Here is a 19640-nt window from a genome sequence, read left to right as displayed (position 1 = left end):
TCAGGAAGGAAAAAAAAAAAACGCCATTGCTTCTGATTTTCTCTCACTGCACACCCAACCCTCCAATCCATCTCCATCAAAAGTCCTTTCTGTCCCAGCAGGGCCACCGTACAGTACACAGAGACAAAGTCTTTCCACATTACAACTGTGTATACAACTTCAATGTCTGTATGCGCTCCAAAATAGGTGGAAAAATAAGTGTTCCCTTCCTCTCCTTCATTAAAAAATGTGTTCGTGATGCAAATACTATGATAGAGAGAGATTAAAAATGCGTAAAAAGTTGCTTCAAGTTTTCTGGCTTCAATAATAATAATAATAATAATAATAATAATAATAATAATAATAATAATAATAATAACAATAATAATAATAAACACAGTTTTCTTGTCTTAATGTGGTACATTGTAGAATAGATCATAGATATACATATTAGACGTGGAGTTAGATGGATAAAGAAGGCTGGGATGTTTTATGGCAACATTACAATAAGAGTCACAGATTTCATTTGAGAAATTTAACACCTCGGTAAATTTGCAATCTAATCCGATTTAAATGACATGTTCTACAGATAGGCCTCTGAGGTGCTTTATTTATTTATTTATTGATTGATTGATTGCCATAAAATGCATTTGAGACTTATTTCATGATCTAGCGGTCTAATACGTATAAAGATGATTACTACATAGCTGTCATAGTTCTCTACACATACAGTATACAGAGACACAAACTAAATGACGGCGGTCTCAGTCTTACTCCTTTCTAAATGATCGTTCTGCTGTAATCAAGGCCAGGAAACAAAGTTTATAACTCTTTCTGTATCAGTTACTGTCAGTTATTTCACCTTCGGGGGCATGAGAGAAATGTGTATTTTTGATTCAAGTTAATGGTGATAAAGAGAAAAAGACGAGTTTTTAATTTACCAGTCTCTGATGTAATCTATCACCTTTCAGCACGGTAACTTCGCCAAGGGACCTGAAGCCAAATCAAACCCGATTTAAACACAGAATTCATTTACAAATGACTTACAGAATGATTGTAAATTAAATGACTGACAAGTTACTAAAATAAGAAGAAAAATATATACATTAAAAAAAAACAAAAAACGTGACAAACTAATACTGATGGTCGATATCTACTCTAAAAGGGGTAGAAATGATGTTTTATTGGTGTTTGTTTGCCGTTCCTTAGAGAAGAACCGCAACCCAGACGTCACGCCATGGCGCTTTAAAAAAACAAAAAAACAAAATCGTGCCAATTACAATTTGCTGGCTTTTGATAAGCACGGCCTTTGTCTGGTGAACGGCTGCTTCTCGACGGGAAGGGAGGGTTCGTCTCTACAGGGGCGTCCACACTACGGGGGTCGAAGAGGGAGGGAGGGATAGAGGGAACTCGGACCTCTGCTGTTCAACAGCGCCCATCTAGTTTGAGTCATGTGTTACAGCAGGAGTCAATGAGACGGACACTGTCATGTACAAACACCCAGAGAACCGACTGAAGATACCAGCTCGGCCTGTCTAATGCAGAGCTCGGCGGGTTTCTCCTTCTCTTTGCACTTGGAGCAGACCGATCTCTGCTTTCTGTTCGTCTAATCACAAGCGAGGAGTCAATAAATGTGAGGTAGCAAGTGTGTGACGTGTTTGAAGTACCGAGTGTGTTTAATGACCGCTGTGTAACTATAAATAAAGTGCTTGAGCTGTAAAGGATGAGGTGTTCACGTGTTTATATGTAGACTTGTTTCGGGTTTAAAAGCTCACTGTCTGGCAGTGATGGGATCCAAACTCACAACCATCTGGATACAGAGCCTTGAACCACTTGACTGATTACTGCCTGATTATTAATTCACACAATTTTCACTTCCTAAATGGAGTCAGTCAACCAAGGCATTGAAAATCTGCTGATGTAGATATGTAGACCGTCCTGTTGCTCATCTCAGGTCTCATATTGAACAACATTTCTACACACTTACTCATGTACTGTCTGTATTTATGTTTCTACACCCAAAAGTAGACGGGCTTCCTTTTCGAGTCTGGTTCCTGTCCTGTCGTATTATTCCAGACTTTTCAGAACTAGAACTAGATCGTATATCATTGTATAGACACATAAAATCCAATCGAATATACAGTATGACTCGTTTTTGGATGCTACCCAGGCCGTAGTTGACCGTTAACCTTAAATCATCCCTGATCTCGAGTCTCCAACTAAAAGCTCGGTACAGCCTCGAATAGTTTAACATAATAAACATTAAAGATTTTTCATCGTTATAAGTGTTGCGTAAAAAAAATCTTTCTGTTCTGTATACAGCTTTTAACACAATTGTGGCTTGATGTGTTCTTTGCTACACAAATAATCCAGCCTTAAAATTACAAGGCTACTTTTAAAAAAAAAAAAAAAAAGCTTAATTGAGGACAAATCCCAATTCTGACACCTTGGCTGATAGGCTACATTTAGTAGAAAGTAGAAAATTGTAGAATTTTCACCGAATTATTCTATTAACACGATCATATTATTTTCATAAGGTTAGATTTTGTTACTGTGATCGTGTGATGTTTCGATGCTTGAGTAAGAACTTTATAACTTGTGTAAAGATGTTTGTCTTTAGAGCTGTGTGTAATTACTGTATGGGATGTGTGTCTACATGGCTTGTGTGTGTGTGTGTTTGTGTTTGTGTGTACCCTTTCATCAGAGGGTTAACATTAAAGGCCACCCATGTCTCCTGCATTAGACGAGGACAGAGTTAGTCTCTGTATCGTCAGTCGCTCACTTACGTGAGGTGCACTGAGCCGTTACGGAGTGAAATGAACGCTCTTCTTCTGGTTTGCCAAGCGGGTGGAGGAGAAAGAAAATAAAAAACAAAACAAAACAACAACAACACCGGCATGATGCAATGCATCTCAATAGTGTGCACAATGATCATGATAGAAGGCTAGTCAGAAAAACAAGTACAAGAAAATATCTCTGAACACAACAGTGATCATTTCATCATATTTTTCTTTTTCCCTCACAAACCAGCACACGGTATCTACATTAGTCATAAATCTAGAGATAAAACCACTCCCCGAAGTATATTTCTTTTGTCTACTTACAATTTGTTCAAGCCCAGAAGTCTTAAATATCAGCAATATACAAAAGACAAGTTATTTTGGAAACATATACAAAAGTGTATTATTTCTTCTTTCTTTCTTTTCTTTTCTTTTCTTTTTTTTTTTTTTTTACTGGAATATCAATCTTTTGCATAAGATAAAAAAAGATTCATGGAGGAAGTCAAGCATTTGTGGAAGAAAAAAAAGGGGCATGCAGTTCTACATGGTTTCGTCTCTCTGTACATCAAAACTATTGCCTTTATTATAAAGTAATTTTCAGATCAAACACATTCATATTCATAAAGCATCTGTTACAATCCTGAATTAATGTCATGAAGAGTCGGCGTTGCCCCCCCCCACCCCCCCCCCCCACCCACCGTGTGACGTCATTCTTCACACTTACATAAATAATGCTTTATGAATACTGAAACATCTTTTTAATAACAAACACACGTTCCCTCCGAGTCCTTCATACAGATTTAAACATAAATAGAATCTTGGTACATCTCTGTAGCCTCTTAAATATTTTGTTTCATTTCTTTAATGATAAAAGAAAATTTACAACAAAAAAACCCAAACCGAACAGAACAAAAAAAAAAAAAAACTGCCGCCACACAACACTGACCACAGACAGAGAGGAGGGAAAGAACCAAGCGAAGAGAAAGGAGAGGTAAAAAAGAGACACCGAGAGAGAGGAATAGCGGATGGATGAGAGAGGGCTAGTGCTGTGAAACGGGGTGTACCCTTTTGCTCTTGGTCCTGCCCGGGTGATCCTGTGGCTCGGTGAGGAAAACCTCCACGTCGTCAGGCACTTCTTCCAGAAAGTTGGAGGGCACCAGACCTCTGTGCCCGTTCAGTTCGCCCTGAGAGAGATGCAACGACACAAAACGCCACAGCCCATCAAGTAAAAACACCAAATCTGTTGACACGTGAGGCGTCTGAAGTGAGTTTGACGTTCTCGTACGACGAGACAGAACGTACAGAAAATCACAAGAGAGCCAGTTTACACAAACCCCGAGGCCATAACAAACGAGTACTAGCTTTTTCACTAGCTAACTTGGAACAGTTGCTAACTAGTCAACATTATTATTATTTATAACCATAACAAAGTAAAGTTTAGCTTCCCAATAATAATAATAACAATATTTGTTTAGTAATTTTTTTTTTCACTACAACAAAATGCTTGTTGTTGTATTTTTGCTGCGATATGATTGGTTAGAAGGTAAACCGGTTTGAAAAAAATCTATCTTTTTTGTTTGGCCAAATTTATACAAAATAGTCACTTTTAAAATGTTTGAACATTTGAATATTAACACTGCAGCTAAAGCGGGTGCATAACCAGTTTAATCCAAATGCACATAACCTTCCCCACGTAATTCCTGATTAGGCTTTTTAATTCGGAATACAGTCAGCATCTGAATACTGAGCTGCTCAAATCCATCACACAAAAGCGCACTCACATAATAAAACCCGTCTTCATCGATTTCCCCAAACACCATTATTACATCTCCGGCACAGAAGGTCAGCTCAGCCTGCAAAAGAAACACAAGGACAGATAGATTCAGCGCATTATTTATCTAGTGACAACATTTATGTATGAAATTTCATATCCTTCTAATGTATACATTTACACCTAATAATCCGAACAAAAGACCATTTGTCAAATTAATAACCCACATTAAAAACTACAGTTAAAAGAAGAATGGGAAAGTTCAAGGGGGTGAATACTTATGCAAGGAATGGTATCAGCTACTGGGTACAGCAAAAGCAGCATTACAACATACAGTATGAGATGATGTTTATACGGCAAAAACTTCGCTGGTAATAAAATAAACTAACCCATTAAATCAAGGTCCATCAGTGTGCCATAGACTGAAGTAATAGGGATCCCAAGGTAGGGATTAGAGACGGGTCCAGAGAGTGAAATAAGAACTGACCCACAAGGCAAAGTTGTGAGTGAAATTGTGAGTAAAATGTGAGTGATTAGCGCCCTCTAGTGCCTCACATCACGTTCAAGAACGGATCGTTTTCTTTTTAGCATAATGATACAGATTATCTAGACCTCATACAATAATCACCAAATTGTTTAGACGTAGTTCACTAGCTAGACATGTTAGTATTTCACGATGCTAACATGATAGCATTATACAAATCCATTCCGCTTACTGTAGCTATAACTAAATACCGTAAAACTTCAAATAATAGCCGAGTCCCAAATAGACGCCTGTCTCTTTTAAACGCCTGGTGTGACGACAGGTTTGGTTCGTTAAATAAAGGCCGGTCTCAAATAGAGGCCTGGTCTGTTTTTTAGTATCGGGTTGTATTTGCCGATTGTATTGTACTCGCCGCTTGTTGGTTTCCTGGGTACTTCAAGTGTGGGAAAAGCTGGATACGGAGCGGCTGAAAAATTCCTTTAAGGTATGCTTGTGCGCACACGTGCGCGTGTGTTTGTGTGTGCGAGGGAGAAAGAGGAGATAATATATTTCATTAACTTCGGGATGTTATCCTTAGGTATGTGGCCTGACAGTAGCTTCTGATGGAAGCGAGGATCACCTTATCCATTGTTTCAAAGAGGGAGAGCCGTGCGCATCTGGGCGGGAGCTGTTAGTACAAGCAAGGCAGGCAGATTTAGCGGAGGTCGGAGAGGGAGAAGTGGAGGAGAGCGACGAGGAGGAGGAATTCGCCAATTGAGGATCGCGGGGATGATGATAGTGATGAATAGAGTAATTTTCTATCACATGATTGCAGTTGTTTTACAGGGTAGCCTTCATTCTTTCTTGTTGATGTGTTTTGGGCAACAAGTTCATATGTTCGATGGATTTTAGCGGTAACTTATATTGTTCTGCCCATTGCTGTCACATCGTTTCGTTTTTTGTGCTGCCACAAAGACATTTCTTACATTAAATGATTTGTTAAACACATTCGAATTAATTATAAATAAAACGTAATATAATGTGGAAACCTCCTACTGTCATGCTTGAACATCTCAACACTAAATTAAAGGCCTGTCTCTTATAGACGCCTGTTTCAAATACAAGCCGGTGCAGTTCGGCGATTTGGGTAAATAGAAGCCCGGGCTATTATTTGAAGTTTTACGGTACTAGCGCATTTGCCATCGAGTTTATTTCAACTTTAATCGTGTAATTTTGTAGATTCAAAAACAATGCTGTGTTATTTCCAGATTCGAATTCTAGAAAGAAGAAGTGGGCTTGTGATATGAATTATAGTCATATATTACCACATCCACCGAGCGTTAGCGTAGGCAAAGCATTCCAGTTGCTAAACTGCTGTACGACGTGTATAAGTACTGTTTTCTTGTCTTCTCTAATCAATGCTGTCCTAGAGCTATTTAAGAGGGGAAGATAATTGATTTGCAATGATCTAAAAGTCAGGCACGGTCTGGCCGTTCATTAATAAGAGGCTAGTATACTGGTACAGGCTAAATCTGTTGAATGGAGAAGATTTTTTTTTGTTACCTCTACATCCACGTTTGGGGAGCTTTCCCTGGGGTCATAATCATACAGAGCCACCATCCTGCGTGTGGACATCGGGTGCCGTCCACTCCTCCTGTTCCGCTCTGAGACCAGACGAACACGGAGACGACAAATACAGAGCAGTTTGGTAAATCAATAAAAAGACTATTTTGTTATCATTTTGTCAACAGTATGCTATTAAATGTTATAATATATAAGAAAATAAGATATATATATAGATATATTATATAAGAAAAGACATGAATGACACATGACAATGAATTACACATGACAACACTAATAACAAATACATGTCACACCTTACATTAGATTATTTGTCACGCAAATGACTCGTTATATGATTTTAACAGCGATGTTTCTCCTTTGCATAATTATACTGGCAAGTATTTTATGAAATCGCTACCACTACCTTCTAGCTAACGATAATAACATTCCTTTCTGGTTAAATACTTTAATAAAAATTCAGGAAGGTAGTACGAATACAATGCTGATGTTATTGAGCTGTCATGTCTGTACTTCATTCAGATGATTCATTTCCATTCATCCTCATAACTCTTCCTCACGTTTTCGTGATAGCATTTCAATTAAATTGTACCGAAGAAGTAAAGACTCGTATATGTACAGTACGGGAACTATTTTTTTCGGTGTTTAAAATGTTTCTCATGTTCTCTTGTCAAAGACGTGACCCCTAAATTCAACCGGGGGTAAAAATCTGACTAGGTTCGTCAGTTAATTACATTTTTCTGACAACCCCTGAGGTAAAAGTTTCAGCAGTGGGGGATGGGTGGCTAAAAGCTTGTTGATATTTTCACCTCAAAGAAGTCAAAGGTGCTAAGCATTACAAAATGTATAGTTAAATACTGTTTTCTGGCTTTTTTTTGATTGAGAACGTGAAAATTTTCTTCAGACATTTGAATGTATTCGACAGAAAAGAGTCAGTGCGGCTAAAGTGACACTTTTATCAAGCAAACTTAGCATCGAGCACTCAAGCATACTGCTTAACCTCAGCAAGTCATACTGTAGATACCAGAAAAGTAAGTATGTATGTAAATGTAGAGTGTGTGTTATGTACAAAACTTTTTTTTTTCAGAACATACAATAAATTAGAACATGCACTAATGAAAATAACTGAAGGATAGAGAGAAGGAAACTGATTCAAACTGTTTCTTGATGCGGTGGATGAAGAACAAGGTTTTTGAGGCACTGTCACGTCGGGATTCGGTTTGTAAAACAAGGAATGAAGTGATAGATTGTTGAAAAAAAAAACCCAGAAGGGAAAAGCTCGAAGCGAGAACAAACCTCTCTTAGATTTCCGAAACCTGCGATTTAGTGAGCGGCCATCTTTGAACCGATCGCAATTCACTTAAACAGAAAAGATAGGAAGAGAAAAGGAGAGCTAGATGAAAAATGCAAGCAAGCATAGGATTAGACAGCACACTATTTTTATACCAAAAAAAGGTACTATTCAGCCTCTGGGGATATAAAAACAGGCAAATTAGAGGACAAAGAAGCAGGAAATGGATGCGTATCATAGAGGAACAGCTAACAGAGCAGAATGCAGGTGAACGTACCGATTTTTTCAACCGGAGTGTTCAGTGGTAGGAAGCCCTGTTGAAGAAGTTGGTCCATCATCTGGCCGTCCTCCGTCTCGATCTCGGATATCATGTTACAGGGGACGAGACCTCTCCGGCCACAGACCTCTGCTCTGTAGAACCCGTCTATGTCCTTCTCTCCAAACACCTAAACCACAAGCAGAAAGAGGCGACGGTTCTGATCAATTGTAGAAAGCGCCTTTAAAACAGTATAGTAAACTTTACAAAATTGTGAATGTAGCAATAGTGAGACATACAGTAGGCTACACATAGTAAAAGTCAAAACTATGGCATGTGTTATACATCAATCTACGGAGATCAAGTGCAAAGAAAAAATGTGTCATGGTTCACCTTTATGATCTGGCCCTCTTTAAAGGGAAGCTCCTCTACTGCAGCATCAGGGTTTGGGGACATTAAATGGGGGTCATAGTCAAACAAAGCTACAAAAATCCTCGCCAGGTTGTCCGTCTCTGACTCGTCAAAGTAGTCTGACGAGCGTCTGTCCCGTCCTCTGTAACCACCTAAAAAACAACAAACGCACAGCTACTGCTACTCTCAGAACCAGAAAGGAGACTGCCTCGGCTGTCTTTTAATAGGATTAAGAAATGTAAGTGAACATTTATCGGTCATTTGATGCATAATGGATCTGGTGAAAAAAAAATGATCCAAAAAAAAAAAATGGGTCCTAATTGCAAAAACAGGTAATTAGTTTTTCACTTTCCCCAAATGTAGTTGATCAGGCAAGAACATGTTTGGTGTCAAGCTTTAGCTAACACGTAATGGAAGAAAATTCACGATCAGATTTGAATCAATATCACTGTTCACTAATCAGTCCATGATTTGGGGCAGGTGCAAATAAACCCAAACTGTGCTAAGAAAAAAAGATAGTTACAGATTTGGAGTTAAATAATCTTCGTGTACGTAACCACATTAGCCTGTTACAGACGCTAAACATGTCTTGATCAAGTCTGTTTGAGGTAAAATCAGAACTGCGTTAATCTAACACTCACATGACCATCAACCTGAGAAGCATGCATAGTAACCATGCATGATAAAAAAACAAGAGGATATGAAATAATATAAAGCAGCAGATTAAACTAGTCAAGTTCAAGTCAATCAAACACAGATGTAATCCACTATTAAAATGAAACTTAAATCCTTGAGACACTCATGTTTGACTAGATGAACAAGCACTAAAGTGTCACAATACATAAAACCAGACAGTAAACTTTAGAGTGAATGACTAAGGTAAAAGAAGAAACATCATAAAAAACTGTACAGGATGGAAAGAACCCTGAGGCCATGCGAGTTACAGATTGTTCCATCATGCTGAAATGAATGTCATCTATACTGTACTGTACTGTACTGTACTGTACTATAGCATCGCTTTCTGAATTGCTTTTAAATCCTTCTGTTTCTAGTTCAGCTTCTGGCATTTGAACAACTTTGATACACCCTTAAATATAAAGGTATAAGTAATAGAGATACCACAGAAGAATCATTATTTGGCTCCTTAAAGAATCTAAACTTGTTGTTTTGGTTTTTTTTTTCAATTTGATCATCTACAATTTCTCACGTAACAACCATCGTGTTTCCTATCATACGACAGCTAGCAACTGAACACTTAAAGTCGCCAATTTACCTAAAACATGTTTTTGGAAGGCGAAAATCCATCGAGATAGAACCAGGGTTCAGTAGTGAAGATGGCGAAGCTACCTTTCAGTGACACAAAGTTTAGTTCTCTACAGTATTTACAAAGACTCAGAATCAAAACGCCACAGGTACCCGACCCCGGCCCTGGGGGTTGCTTCTCTAAAAATATCTTCTGGAACCTTTATTTTCTGACACGTACAATGCAGGCAGATGTTTGTGCAACATAAGCAAAGAATCAAAGCGCAGAAAGGGCGAGACACTTTGGAACAGAATGGATAAGAGGACGGAGAAAAGTGATGATGGAGATGGAGGGAGAGAGGGAATCAGAAAGGAAAGCACTGTTTGGGCTTTAAAGACCACATAGGAAAGGTGAGGATGGTTATACTATTCTCAGCAGGCTATTCTCACTGTCAAAACCCAACAGAGAGAACCCTCAAAAAAGAAAACAATTAAATATTTGGAGGGCTGGAGAATACCTACAGACCACGAATTGCCTTCAATCACTGGTTCCCTTCAGCTAAAGCTTTATTTAGGATCTAATGAAAACTATAGCAACCTATAAATAACATCTTCACTCTTCAGTCTAATGGTCTGATCGTCTTTTATCTGTCTTTCTTTTAGACCGCACGTACCATATGTTTCCTCTGATCGCAGTGGCCGGCATTTCCTGTGGCGCGCTACACTCCCCTCACAGTTATTCTCCATTGTGATCTCTAAGGAAACACCAATCAGAGCGTTATAGCCACAGCCCTCTACTCACCACCTGTCTGATCATGAAGAAGCATGGAAGCAGAGTGGACATGTAAAGGGATCAGTTTGCCTCGCACATGAATGCTAGTCTTTAGCATCATGAGCTGAGAGAAGAAAACTGATCCCAGACCTGCCATCAAGTGCTACATATGAGTAAAACAGCAAGGTCGGAGCTGTTCTGACTGATTAGCATATGAGCAGATGGTGCAGTCAAACAGGATACACATCAGTAAATCAAGCAGGGCTGTTCATAGAGCCCATGTCAATAATAATAACATGCCAGTAAACACACAAGAAGTACTGTATATGACAAAGGAGATCTTAAAGAGAAAGGGTATAGGTCTTATCCCACACAGCATGTGACCTCACTAACCAATGGATGGAACCGTCATTGGCCTTCTCTGAGGGGGAGGACATCCATGACTCGTCCGACGGCTGGACTGCTCCAGTCGATCCGAGCGTCCCATGGAGGAAGAGTTCCCTAAAATCTTCGAATGTAGACAGTAAAGCATTCAGCTTATGAACAAGCAGCTTTATAAAATGACAAAACGGCACCACACCTATAACTAAAACCATATCTAAGCAGTTATGTAATGCTTTAACAAACAATAATACATCTACATACTTATTGCTAGTGATTCAGAAAACAAGGAGGATGAACTCATCAAAAACATTGAACAGAAACAGTCAAAACAAACCCCAACGACGACATGGGTAGGGTTTCAAATCAGATGTTTAGCTAAAGACCATTTAGGTTTTTGTTCGGTAATTTCTCTGTGGCTTGGTGTAAAAGAATAGCTTCATTCTTCCTTCATATTGAGGAATCGTCATACTGTAGATTTCTGAGAATTAAAGAGTAAGAAGTCTACTGATCTGTCATTAATACGTTGCTGCCTTTCAGGTCTGGTCCTAAAGATGCATGGAAGAATGAAATATCTTTGTGTGTGCGCTGTGTGCTACATGAACAACTGGCAAAACCTGATATCTTCAGTCTGGACTGTTGCTGTGATATGATAGACTGCTCACAATCCGTAGGAACAAGAAACACTCAAAAATGGCCTTTAGGTAATTGAAAAAAATCTACACTCTCATAAAAGAAAACTCACTTCACATTCTAGTAAGAAATTCACATAATACAAAAAAGCAACCAACCAACCAACAAACCAACAAACAAACAAACAAAAAAACAGCTGAACCAACCAATAAATGACCATGAAGCAAATTCTCTGAAACCTTTGAACATCTGAAAAAAGAAAAGCAAAAATACAGGGAAATGGACCCATTAAATGAGGAGGCGGAACACTGAGAAAAAGAGGAATGGTTTTACTGCTTGTCGATGAAGGGGCAAAGCGGTTGGTGGATAATGTGGAGTGAGAGTGATGGAGACTGGAAGAGGAAGAGGAGTAGGAAGAGGAAGGAGGGGGGTTTGTAGACACACACCAGAGGTTCATCCACAGCTCTGTTGAGTCTGGCCACAGAGTGAGCCCTAATGTCCATGCTATAGCTTCTGCCAACCTCACTCAGCCTGCTCTCGCTCCGGAACCTGTGCCGAGGCCGATGGAGATGGTGAAGGTGGTGATAAATATGCGGGCGGTAGTAGTGGTGGTACGACCCCCTCAGGTCACCCGCTGTGTCCAGGATGTCCTCTTCCATGCCACACTGGCGTGTAAGTGTCCTCTTCCTGCCTGTTGCTAGTGCACGGCGCTCTGCCGGGCCCTCACTGTGGATGCTGTTGCAATGCCAGGTCCAGCCGCGGGGGACCATCGAGCTCTCATCTTCACTCCCGCAGTCCAGGCCACTGTCTGGACTTTTGGTGTTCTGCCTGCTGCCCCAGGCCGAGATTCTGTCCTCTGCTGAAAAGCATCGGCGTCGCTGGAACTGCTTCAAAATATTGGCGTTTGCAGACAGCCGTTCAGAATCTCTCGCCTTTTCCTCTTTCCGTGTTTTTTGCTCAGCACCAGCCTCCTGCTCCTCCTCGGCTACCTCAGGGATGCTATGAAGGCGTTTAGGGGAGCGCATCGAACGTTGGCGGACCACCTCCCGCTGCAGGTCCCAGTTACAGCTATCCTGCTCTTCCATCAGGTCCTGACGTCTGTAGTATGCCTTTAATGAAGTATCAGCAGATGAGGCAAAATCCAGGGGTGATTTGTTCAAAAGAATCAATTTCAAAATTGTGGGAGTAGTTTAGTTTGTTAGAACAGGCAGAGAAGACACAACCGTGCGCAAATGAGAACCAAAATTGGGAAAAAAAGAAAAGACAAAAAGACAGGATTAGTTCCAAGAGACTGCGGCTGAAGTGTAAAGCATGCAGTCTCATTCAGCGACGGGTGTGTCATGCTGCGGGTGGGAATCTGTGGAAGGAATCGATCAGGAATACATGGACCATACCAAACATGGGTTTGTGGGAGGATTGTGTGATGCAGGACCTACTTAAACTGAGGGCGATGACTTAACAGGAAAATCCTTAAAAGATAACTCCATACACAGACATGAATAAGCTGATAAATGGTAAATAAAGTACAAAGAAAAAAAGAACTTGACAAAAACTCAGGAAAAACTATCGAACGTAACATAACAAAAAAAAAGTAGAACTGTGTGCCAAATATATATATATATGTTATGGGAAAGGAGATCATTGTAGAGATGATCTCATTGAAAGACAGCACCAATTTGTTCTAACAGTTTCATTTTGAACCTACTTCCATCTTCAAATCTATTCAGCTATTCATCTTTCTATTTGCTGGAATACCAAACATTTTCCTTCACGGACATATCACTCTGCAGTAGATGGTGGTGATGTACATCGAAAACATGGCTCACCGAGCCATAAACAAAACATATACAGGTTCCCTTCCTAAAGGTGGCGCAGGAACATTCATTCATTCATTCATTCATTTTCTACCGCTTATCCGAACTATCTCAGGCGTCATCGGGCATCAAGGCAGGATACACCCTGGACGGAGTGCCAACCCATCGCAGGGCACACACACACACACTCTCATTCACTCACGCAATCACACACTACGGACAATTTTCCAGAGATGCCAATCAAGAGTTGTGAGATGGCTTAGTGGTTAGCATGTTCGCCTCACACCTCCAGGGTTGGGGGTTCGATTCCCGCCTCCGTCTTGTGTGTGTGGAGTTTGCATGTTCTCCCCGTGCCTCGGGGGTGCCCCGGGGGTACTCCGGTTTCCTCCCCCGGTCCAAAGACATGCATGGTAGGTTGATTGGCATCTCTGGAAAATTGTCCGTAGTGTGTGATTGCGTGAGTGAATGAGAGAGTGTGTGTGTGCCCTGCGATGGGTTGGCACTCCGTCCAGGGTGTATCCTGCCTTGATGCCCGATGACGCCTGAGATAGGCACAGGCTCCCCGTGACCCGAGGTAGTTCAGATAAGCGGTAGAAAATGAGTGAGTGACTGAATTACAGCACATACAGCATCTGAGAGTATTTTTCTGAGATAACCCTAAAGGTAGTCAGAACTCACAGTTAACGCTAAGGAATTTTTAATATGGTGGTTATAATTATGGCTCCACCAGCAATTCAATCTCCAGCACATGTAACCTATCTGATAATAAAAAGCTATTAAGAGAGTTCCTGGGCCTAAGTGGCTATTCCCATAGGTTTTTGCCCAACTATTCTGGGGCCACTGGCCCGTTGACTAATCCCACTAAAAAGCCAGCACATACTGTATTAGGATATAGTGCAATGCTTTAAATCATGTTCAAGTGGTTCTCTGTTGGAGCTCCCTGTTTCAGTCTTCTGAATTCTCTTCCCTTTATACTTCCCTTTTACAGCCCCTGATGCTGAATATCAGTTAGTAGTCGTCTGTGAGTAAATAAAAATACAGGAGCGTCATTAAGCCGTGTCTAGCAATCAAGCAAGTGGCTTTTAGCCTCTGATACGACTTAATCGAGTGGATCTTCACCTTCTTCTCTGATCACATCCTGCTCCAGTGACTCCACTGTATACCAACGCATAAATTGCACAGTGGTATCTGCATAAGTGAAAAAAATTAAATGCCTTTCAAATTGGATGTTGGCTATTGTGGATTTCCTCTCTCTATGGGTACCCAGCCTGGTAAGTTAAACATCTGCCTATTTAAAGCCCCAGGTGACCGTGCACATCAGAGCAAAAACATGTGATAGGGTCATAAGAATTTTGTATGGAGATGACATAAGTGGTCTTCAGAAAGAACAAAAGAAAAAGTCAAATTTGTCGAGTCAAACTGACTACACAGTGGTTAGATGGGCTTCAGTCAGGGACATGACCAAAGATCCAAAGGTCACTCTGATGCACTTCCGAATGCAACTGGGATCATTTGATAGTTCAGATACCACCAGAGCTTTCCAAAAGGCATCTTAAGAACTTTTAGACCATGAGTGACATTACACTGTGGCCTTAATAAATTCTTTAGCCTGAAGCAATTTCTATATCAAGCATTTTCCAGGCTTGTGGAGAAATGCCCTAAAAATGTCATAGTGTTGGCTGCATCATGAAGTCCACGTTTCTGGGAGGTTTGTTAGGATCATTGGAAAAATAAATGGAACAACAGAGAGATCTTTCAGGAAAACATGCTCAAGACCTCAGACAGGGTAAATGTTCCTTTCTGAGATGAAACACAGCCAAGAAAAAAGAGGACTTTTTTGGGACGAGTCTTAAAAAAAAAAAAACATGTCCAGCCAGAGTGCGGAGCGACACACTCCATCAACCCTGACAGAGGTTGAGAGGAATCAGATTCTCTAATCCAGGTGTGCCAAGCTTGTGGCATCTTACCAGAAAAGACTTAAACTTAATCACTGCCAAGGTTGCTTTATTTATTTAAATACTTAGATCACTCTTACTCACTCACTCATTTTCTACCGCTTATCCGAACTACCTCGGGTCACGGGGAGCCTGTGCCTAGCTCAGGCGTCATCGGGCATCAAGGCAGGATACACCCTGGATGGAGTGCCAACCCATCGCAGGGCACACACACACACACTCTCATTCACTCACGCAATCACACACTAGGGACAATTTTCCAGAGATGCCAATCAACCTACCATGCATGTCTTTGGACCGGGGGAGGAAACCGGAGTACCCGGAGGAAACTCCCGAGGCACGGGGAGAACATGCAAACTCCACACACACAAGGCGGATGGAGGGTGAGGAGAACGTGCTAACCACTAAGCCACCGTGACCCCATACTTAAATCAATGCCTTTTTATTATGAAGTGGTTATTTTTGTACTGTAGATTGATGAGATAAGAAGCTCTACAGCCCATCATTTAATGAACTGATGCTTGAATGTATCGGGCCTTTAATTAGACACTACAGTCACATATCTCAGCGCTTATGTCATTACCGGCTATGCCATAGGGAACACCAATCAAATTAGATCTTAATATCCTAATGGTGTTTTCCTTAAATAAGAGCAGCGGTCAGGTCAGCTAAACCAAACATGCCTGGTCTTGTTCCTACAGAGCAGAAAGAGGCTCAGAGACAGTTCTTATTTGAAGATGGAAGTTTTACACACTGACTACGGCAGTGATGACAAATAATATGTGCTGGTGCTCTGGAGAAGAAAAGGGAAACACTTATTTAAATATCTAAGGGAATACGCTATTTTGCGAACGAGAACACGGTAACGATATACAAAATATATTTTCATACCGATAGATTAAACCCATACACAAGTAATCAGAATGACATGATGCTAAACAAAGATGACAAATATGACAAAAGAGAAAAAAAAACAATATTATTGCTCTAGGTATTTACAGTTGGTGGTTTTCGGCAACTGAAGACGCTTGTTGACGTTACGCGCGGCGTGTTCAGTGTGCCGAAAGGAGACAAATATATTCGCAAGATTAACTTCCCGACACCGAGCAAAGCAAAACTGAAACAGAAGTAGAAGCATGAGACAAACAGAACAGAAAAAGTGAATAAAAGTTTCATTTAAATGAGAATTTCTCACTTAAATGAGATTCCCAAATGGCCTCATCACAGCTCAAGCACTTTAGCTGGCAACATGTTATACAATAATATCTGAAGGTCAAAACAAACACTACAACTTATACATGTTTAAACTAGGGGTGTGACAATATATCAGTATATTCCTCAATAGAATAAAAATAACCAATGTTTTATGTTTTGTCTTGAGGGTAAAAACGACGGCAAAGTAACGATGTCACGATTTAACAGTTAAGCTCGGAATAATCTAAAAGTTATAGACATACGGTCCGTTACATATCGTTTCAGCACTTAAACTTTTTCATTTGAGCAACTTAGACTATTGTAATTTTATAAATCTACAAAAATAGCTTATAATATTAAGAATCGTTTACAAGATAAAAACATGACGCTTGTTAATGTGTAAGAATTCACTCCCTAAATGAGCTGTTATATAAGGAGACACGGTTAAAGCCGATTGTTTTAGTTTTTGTAGCTTGTTAATAAATTTCGAAAGCAATTTATTTTTCCGTATGCGATGTTTAATTTTCATACCATTTAATTTCCACCCCTAATTTAAGCATCGATGTATTTATGCAGATATCTCGTAACACAGTACACCGCTTTACATATTCAAAGCACGTTCAATATTTCTGATTTGTTTATATAAGAAAAGTCTTTGGGAACGATCGCCTTTCACCGACAGATGATACGGACGTACAGCTTTGCACTGAGATGCCGAACCAGACAGCGTGCATTTAACGCATGCAGTGTGTGTATGCGCAAGTCTCGTGTAAAACCAGCAGTTCCCAATCGCAGTCCTGGAGAACCTAAGAAGTGCACGTGACGGACGCTAACACACGTCGAACGAGATGTCTGAATGTGTGTGTGTTCACTCAGACTGATATGGAGAACTGCTGAAGCCATTCAGCTGTTTGTAAAAAGCTCTGTATGAAACATGAGTGCATGATGTTAAAGCGAGAGCTGGACCAAAATGAAATCTACAGTACATCTTTGGGGATTGTGTGCAGCTTACGAAGACAACGCCTGGCTTTTTCTGACTTTTGTGTGTGTGTGTGTGTGTGTGTGTGTGTGTCAGAGGTGGGAGTAAGTCACACATGTGCAAGTCACAAGTAAGTCTCAAGTCATGAATGTCAAGTCAAAGTCAAGTCGAGTCTTTTTTGAATATTTGTCAAGCAAGTCTCAAGTCTCAAATTTGCGCCTTAAGTCTGACTCGAGTCAAGTCGAGTCCCCCATCTCTGAGTCATTTAACTCAATTTCTGAGTCAAGTCTCAAGTCATGAATGTCAAGTCAAAGTCAAGTCGAGTCTTTTTGAATATTTGTCAAGCAAGTCTCAAGTCTCAAATTTGTGCCTTAAGTCTGACTCGAGTCAAGTCGAGTCCCCCATCTCTGAGTCTTTTAACTCAATTCCGAGTCAAGTCTCAAGTCATGAATGTCAAGTCAAAGTCAAGTCGAGTCTTTTTTTAATATTTGTCAAGCAAGTCTCAAGTTTCAAATTTGCACCTTAAGTCTGACTCGAGTCAAGTCATATGACTCGAGTCCCCCATCTCTGGCGTGTGTGTGTGTGTGTGTGTGTGTGTGTGTGTTTTTCCGGACACAATCATGACAGCCAAAGTTTGAAGTTTGGATTTGACAGACAACAAAACACAACAATATAATTTTCTCGTCATTCGATTAGCCGTTTTTGTAGTTAGTCTGTAGTCGTAGCATAATGAGCTATGAAACGTTTGAGGTTTGAAGTGTGTAGCTTTCATTTTTGGCCAAACTATCCCTTTAAACCCGGGCAGCTCAAAGCCAGCGTAGCCCTGCAGGGCGCAGTGTGTAACACCTTCACTACATCATGTTCCAATGTCCCAATTTTTAAGCTCTGTGCTTATAAAACCTTCCAAGTCACTGCTACCTTCACCCCAGGATGAAGCTTATCTTCTTAATAGCAAGGTCTGTATAAATCCAGGCTAACCCAGATGTTCTAGTCGGCATCTGTTTGAATTAGTTTTCTCCAGGTTTTCGTGCTTTGTATGTATCAATGCTAATTATTTCAAATAAATCTGGTTCATATTACAGACATGAAGCACAGGTCATTTTGAAAAAAAAAAAAAAAAAAAAGTAAAAATGCGTTAAAAAAACAAAAAACACTCATCGTCTTGCCATCAGGAGGATCCATAATCACGTCCTCCGTTAAAATATTGCTAATAATCTGTAAAAGCGGTAAAAAATGACCTAAAGGTAGTGAAAATTACTGTAAATGTGTATTAATGCATTTAAGCCCATGTATCCTAGTAAAGAGCAGGAAGTTACGTCCTTGTTACTTTAGCCTTTACCCTTGTGCCTCTATCAGGTACATCGGTATGCATCGACTAATGCCTTCCGTCCTCTAGGAGGCGCCCTACGCACCAGCGTATGCTCCGTGTCTCTGCGTTTACTCAGAGGACCAGCCCCCACTGCACCCAACACACGCGCCGGCTGCTCGAGCGTGTGCGACGTACCTTGAGTGTGTTGTGCGAGCTGATGCTCCGCCGCCGGCCTTCCTCCAGCTGCATCTCGCAGTACAGATCCTCCTCGTCCTCTTCCATGATGTCGGACAGATCCGAACCTCGGCTGCTTTCCGTGTAGTAGTCGTCGCTGTGGGAGTAGTGGTGGTGCTGTGGAGAGACAGAGATTAAGAGAGAGAGAGAGAGAGAGAGAGAGAGAGGATTGTGTAAGTAAAAATAGAGGTGGGGAGGAAGAGGAAGAGAGATAGAAAGAAAGCAAGGAGAGAGGAAAAGATTGAAAAAGATATAGTAGAGTGAACTAAACCACGTCAGAAAGTCCGTGAGGCTTTTTTCGAAGAAGCGGATGGAGATCTTAAGGTCTAAAATTCTAACGTGTCCGACGTCTTACATGTCTGCTCATTTCAGAGCCCCTGAGAAAGTCATCCACCGAGGCTCCTCTCCTCCTGGTTTGGGGCGTGTCGTAAACATCGTCCTCCTCGTCCGAGTGAGGAGTATCGTTCCTCTCACTGAAGATGTTCCTTCTCTCTGGCTGTAACACACACACACACACACAAGGCAGTATTGCAGTATATGAGGAATATGGTCACCATATTGAATCTTTACAGTGAAGAACCATTTGATTATG

The 19640-nt window shown here is 40.6% G+C and overlaps 1 protein-coding gene across 2 annotated transcripts in view; it reads right to left on the bottom strand.

Annotated features, from left to right (window-relative positions):
- Positions 1 to 3693: 3693 nt before the first annotated feature.
- The window catches only part of rimbp2b (RIMS binding protein 2b), a 103070-nt gene continuing 87123 nt past the window's right edge, over positions 3694 to 19640 (bottom strand). For both annotated transcript variants that reach the window (XM_060881472.1, XM_060881471.1), the window contains 11 exons: positions 19404 to 19544; positions 19010 to 19165; positions 12010 to 12672; positions 10943 to 11057; positions 10452 to 10532; positions 8518 to 8687; positions 8146 to 8314; positions 7874 to 7936; positions 6557 to 6657; positions 4541 to 4612; positions 3694 to 3943 (listed from right to left, as the gene is read on the bottom strand). In XM_060881472.1, coding sequence (XP_060737455.1) covers positions 3800 to 3943; positions 4541 to 4612; positions 6557 to 6657; positions 7874 to 7936; positions 8146 to 8314; positions 8518 to 8687; positions 10452 to 10532; positions 10943 to 11057; positions 12010 to 12672; positions 19010 to 19165; positions 19404 to 19544 — 1875 coding nt within the window. In that variant the 3' untranslated portion in view covers positions 3694 to 3799. The remainder of the gene's footprint in view (positions 3944 to 4540; positions 4613 to 6556; positions 6658 to 7873; positions 7937 to 8145; positions 8315 to 8517; positions 8688 to 10451; positions 10533 to 10942; positions 11058 to 12009; positions 12673 to 19009; positions 19166 to 19403; positions 19545 to 19640) is intronic.

Source organism: Tachysurus vachellii, chromosome 11, assembly GCF_030014155.1.
Source record: "Tachysurus vachellii isolate PV-2020 chromosome 11, HZAU_Pvac_v1, whole genome shotgun sequence".
Classification (NCBI taxonomy): Eukaryota; Metazoa; Chordata; class Actinopteri; order Siluriformes; family Bagridae; genus Tachysurus; species Tachysurus vachellii.
This window is presented reverse-complemented; position numbering and strand designations above follow the sequence as displayed.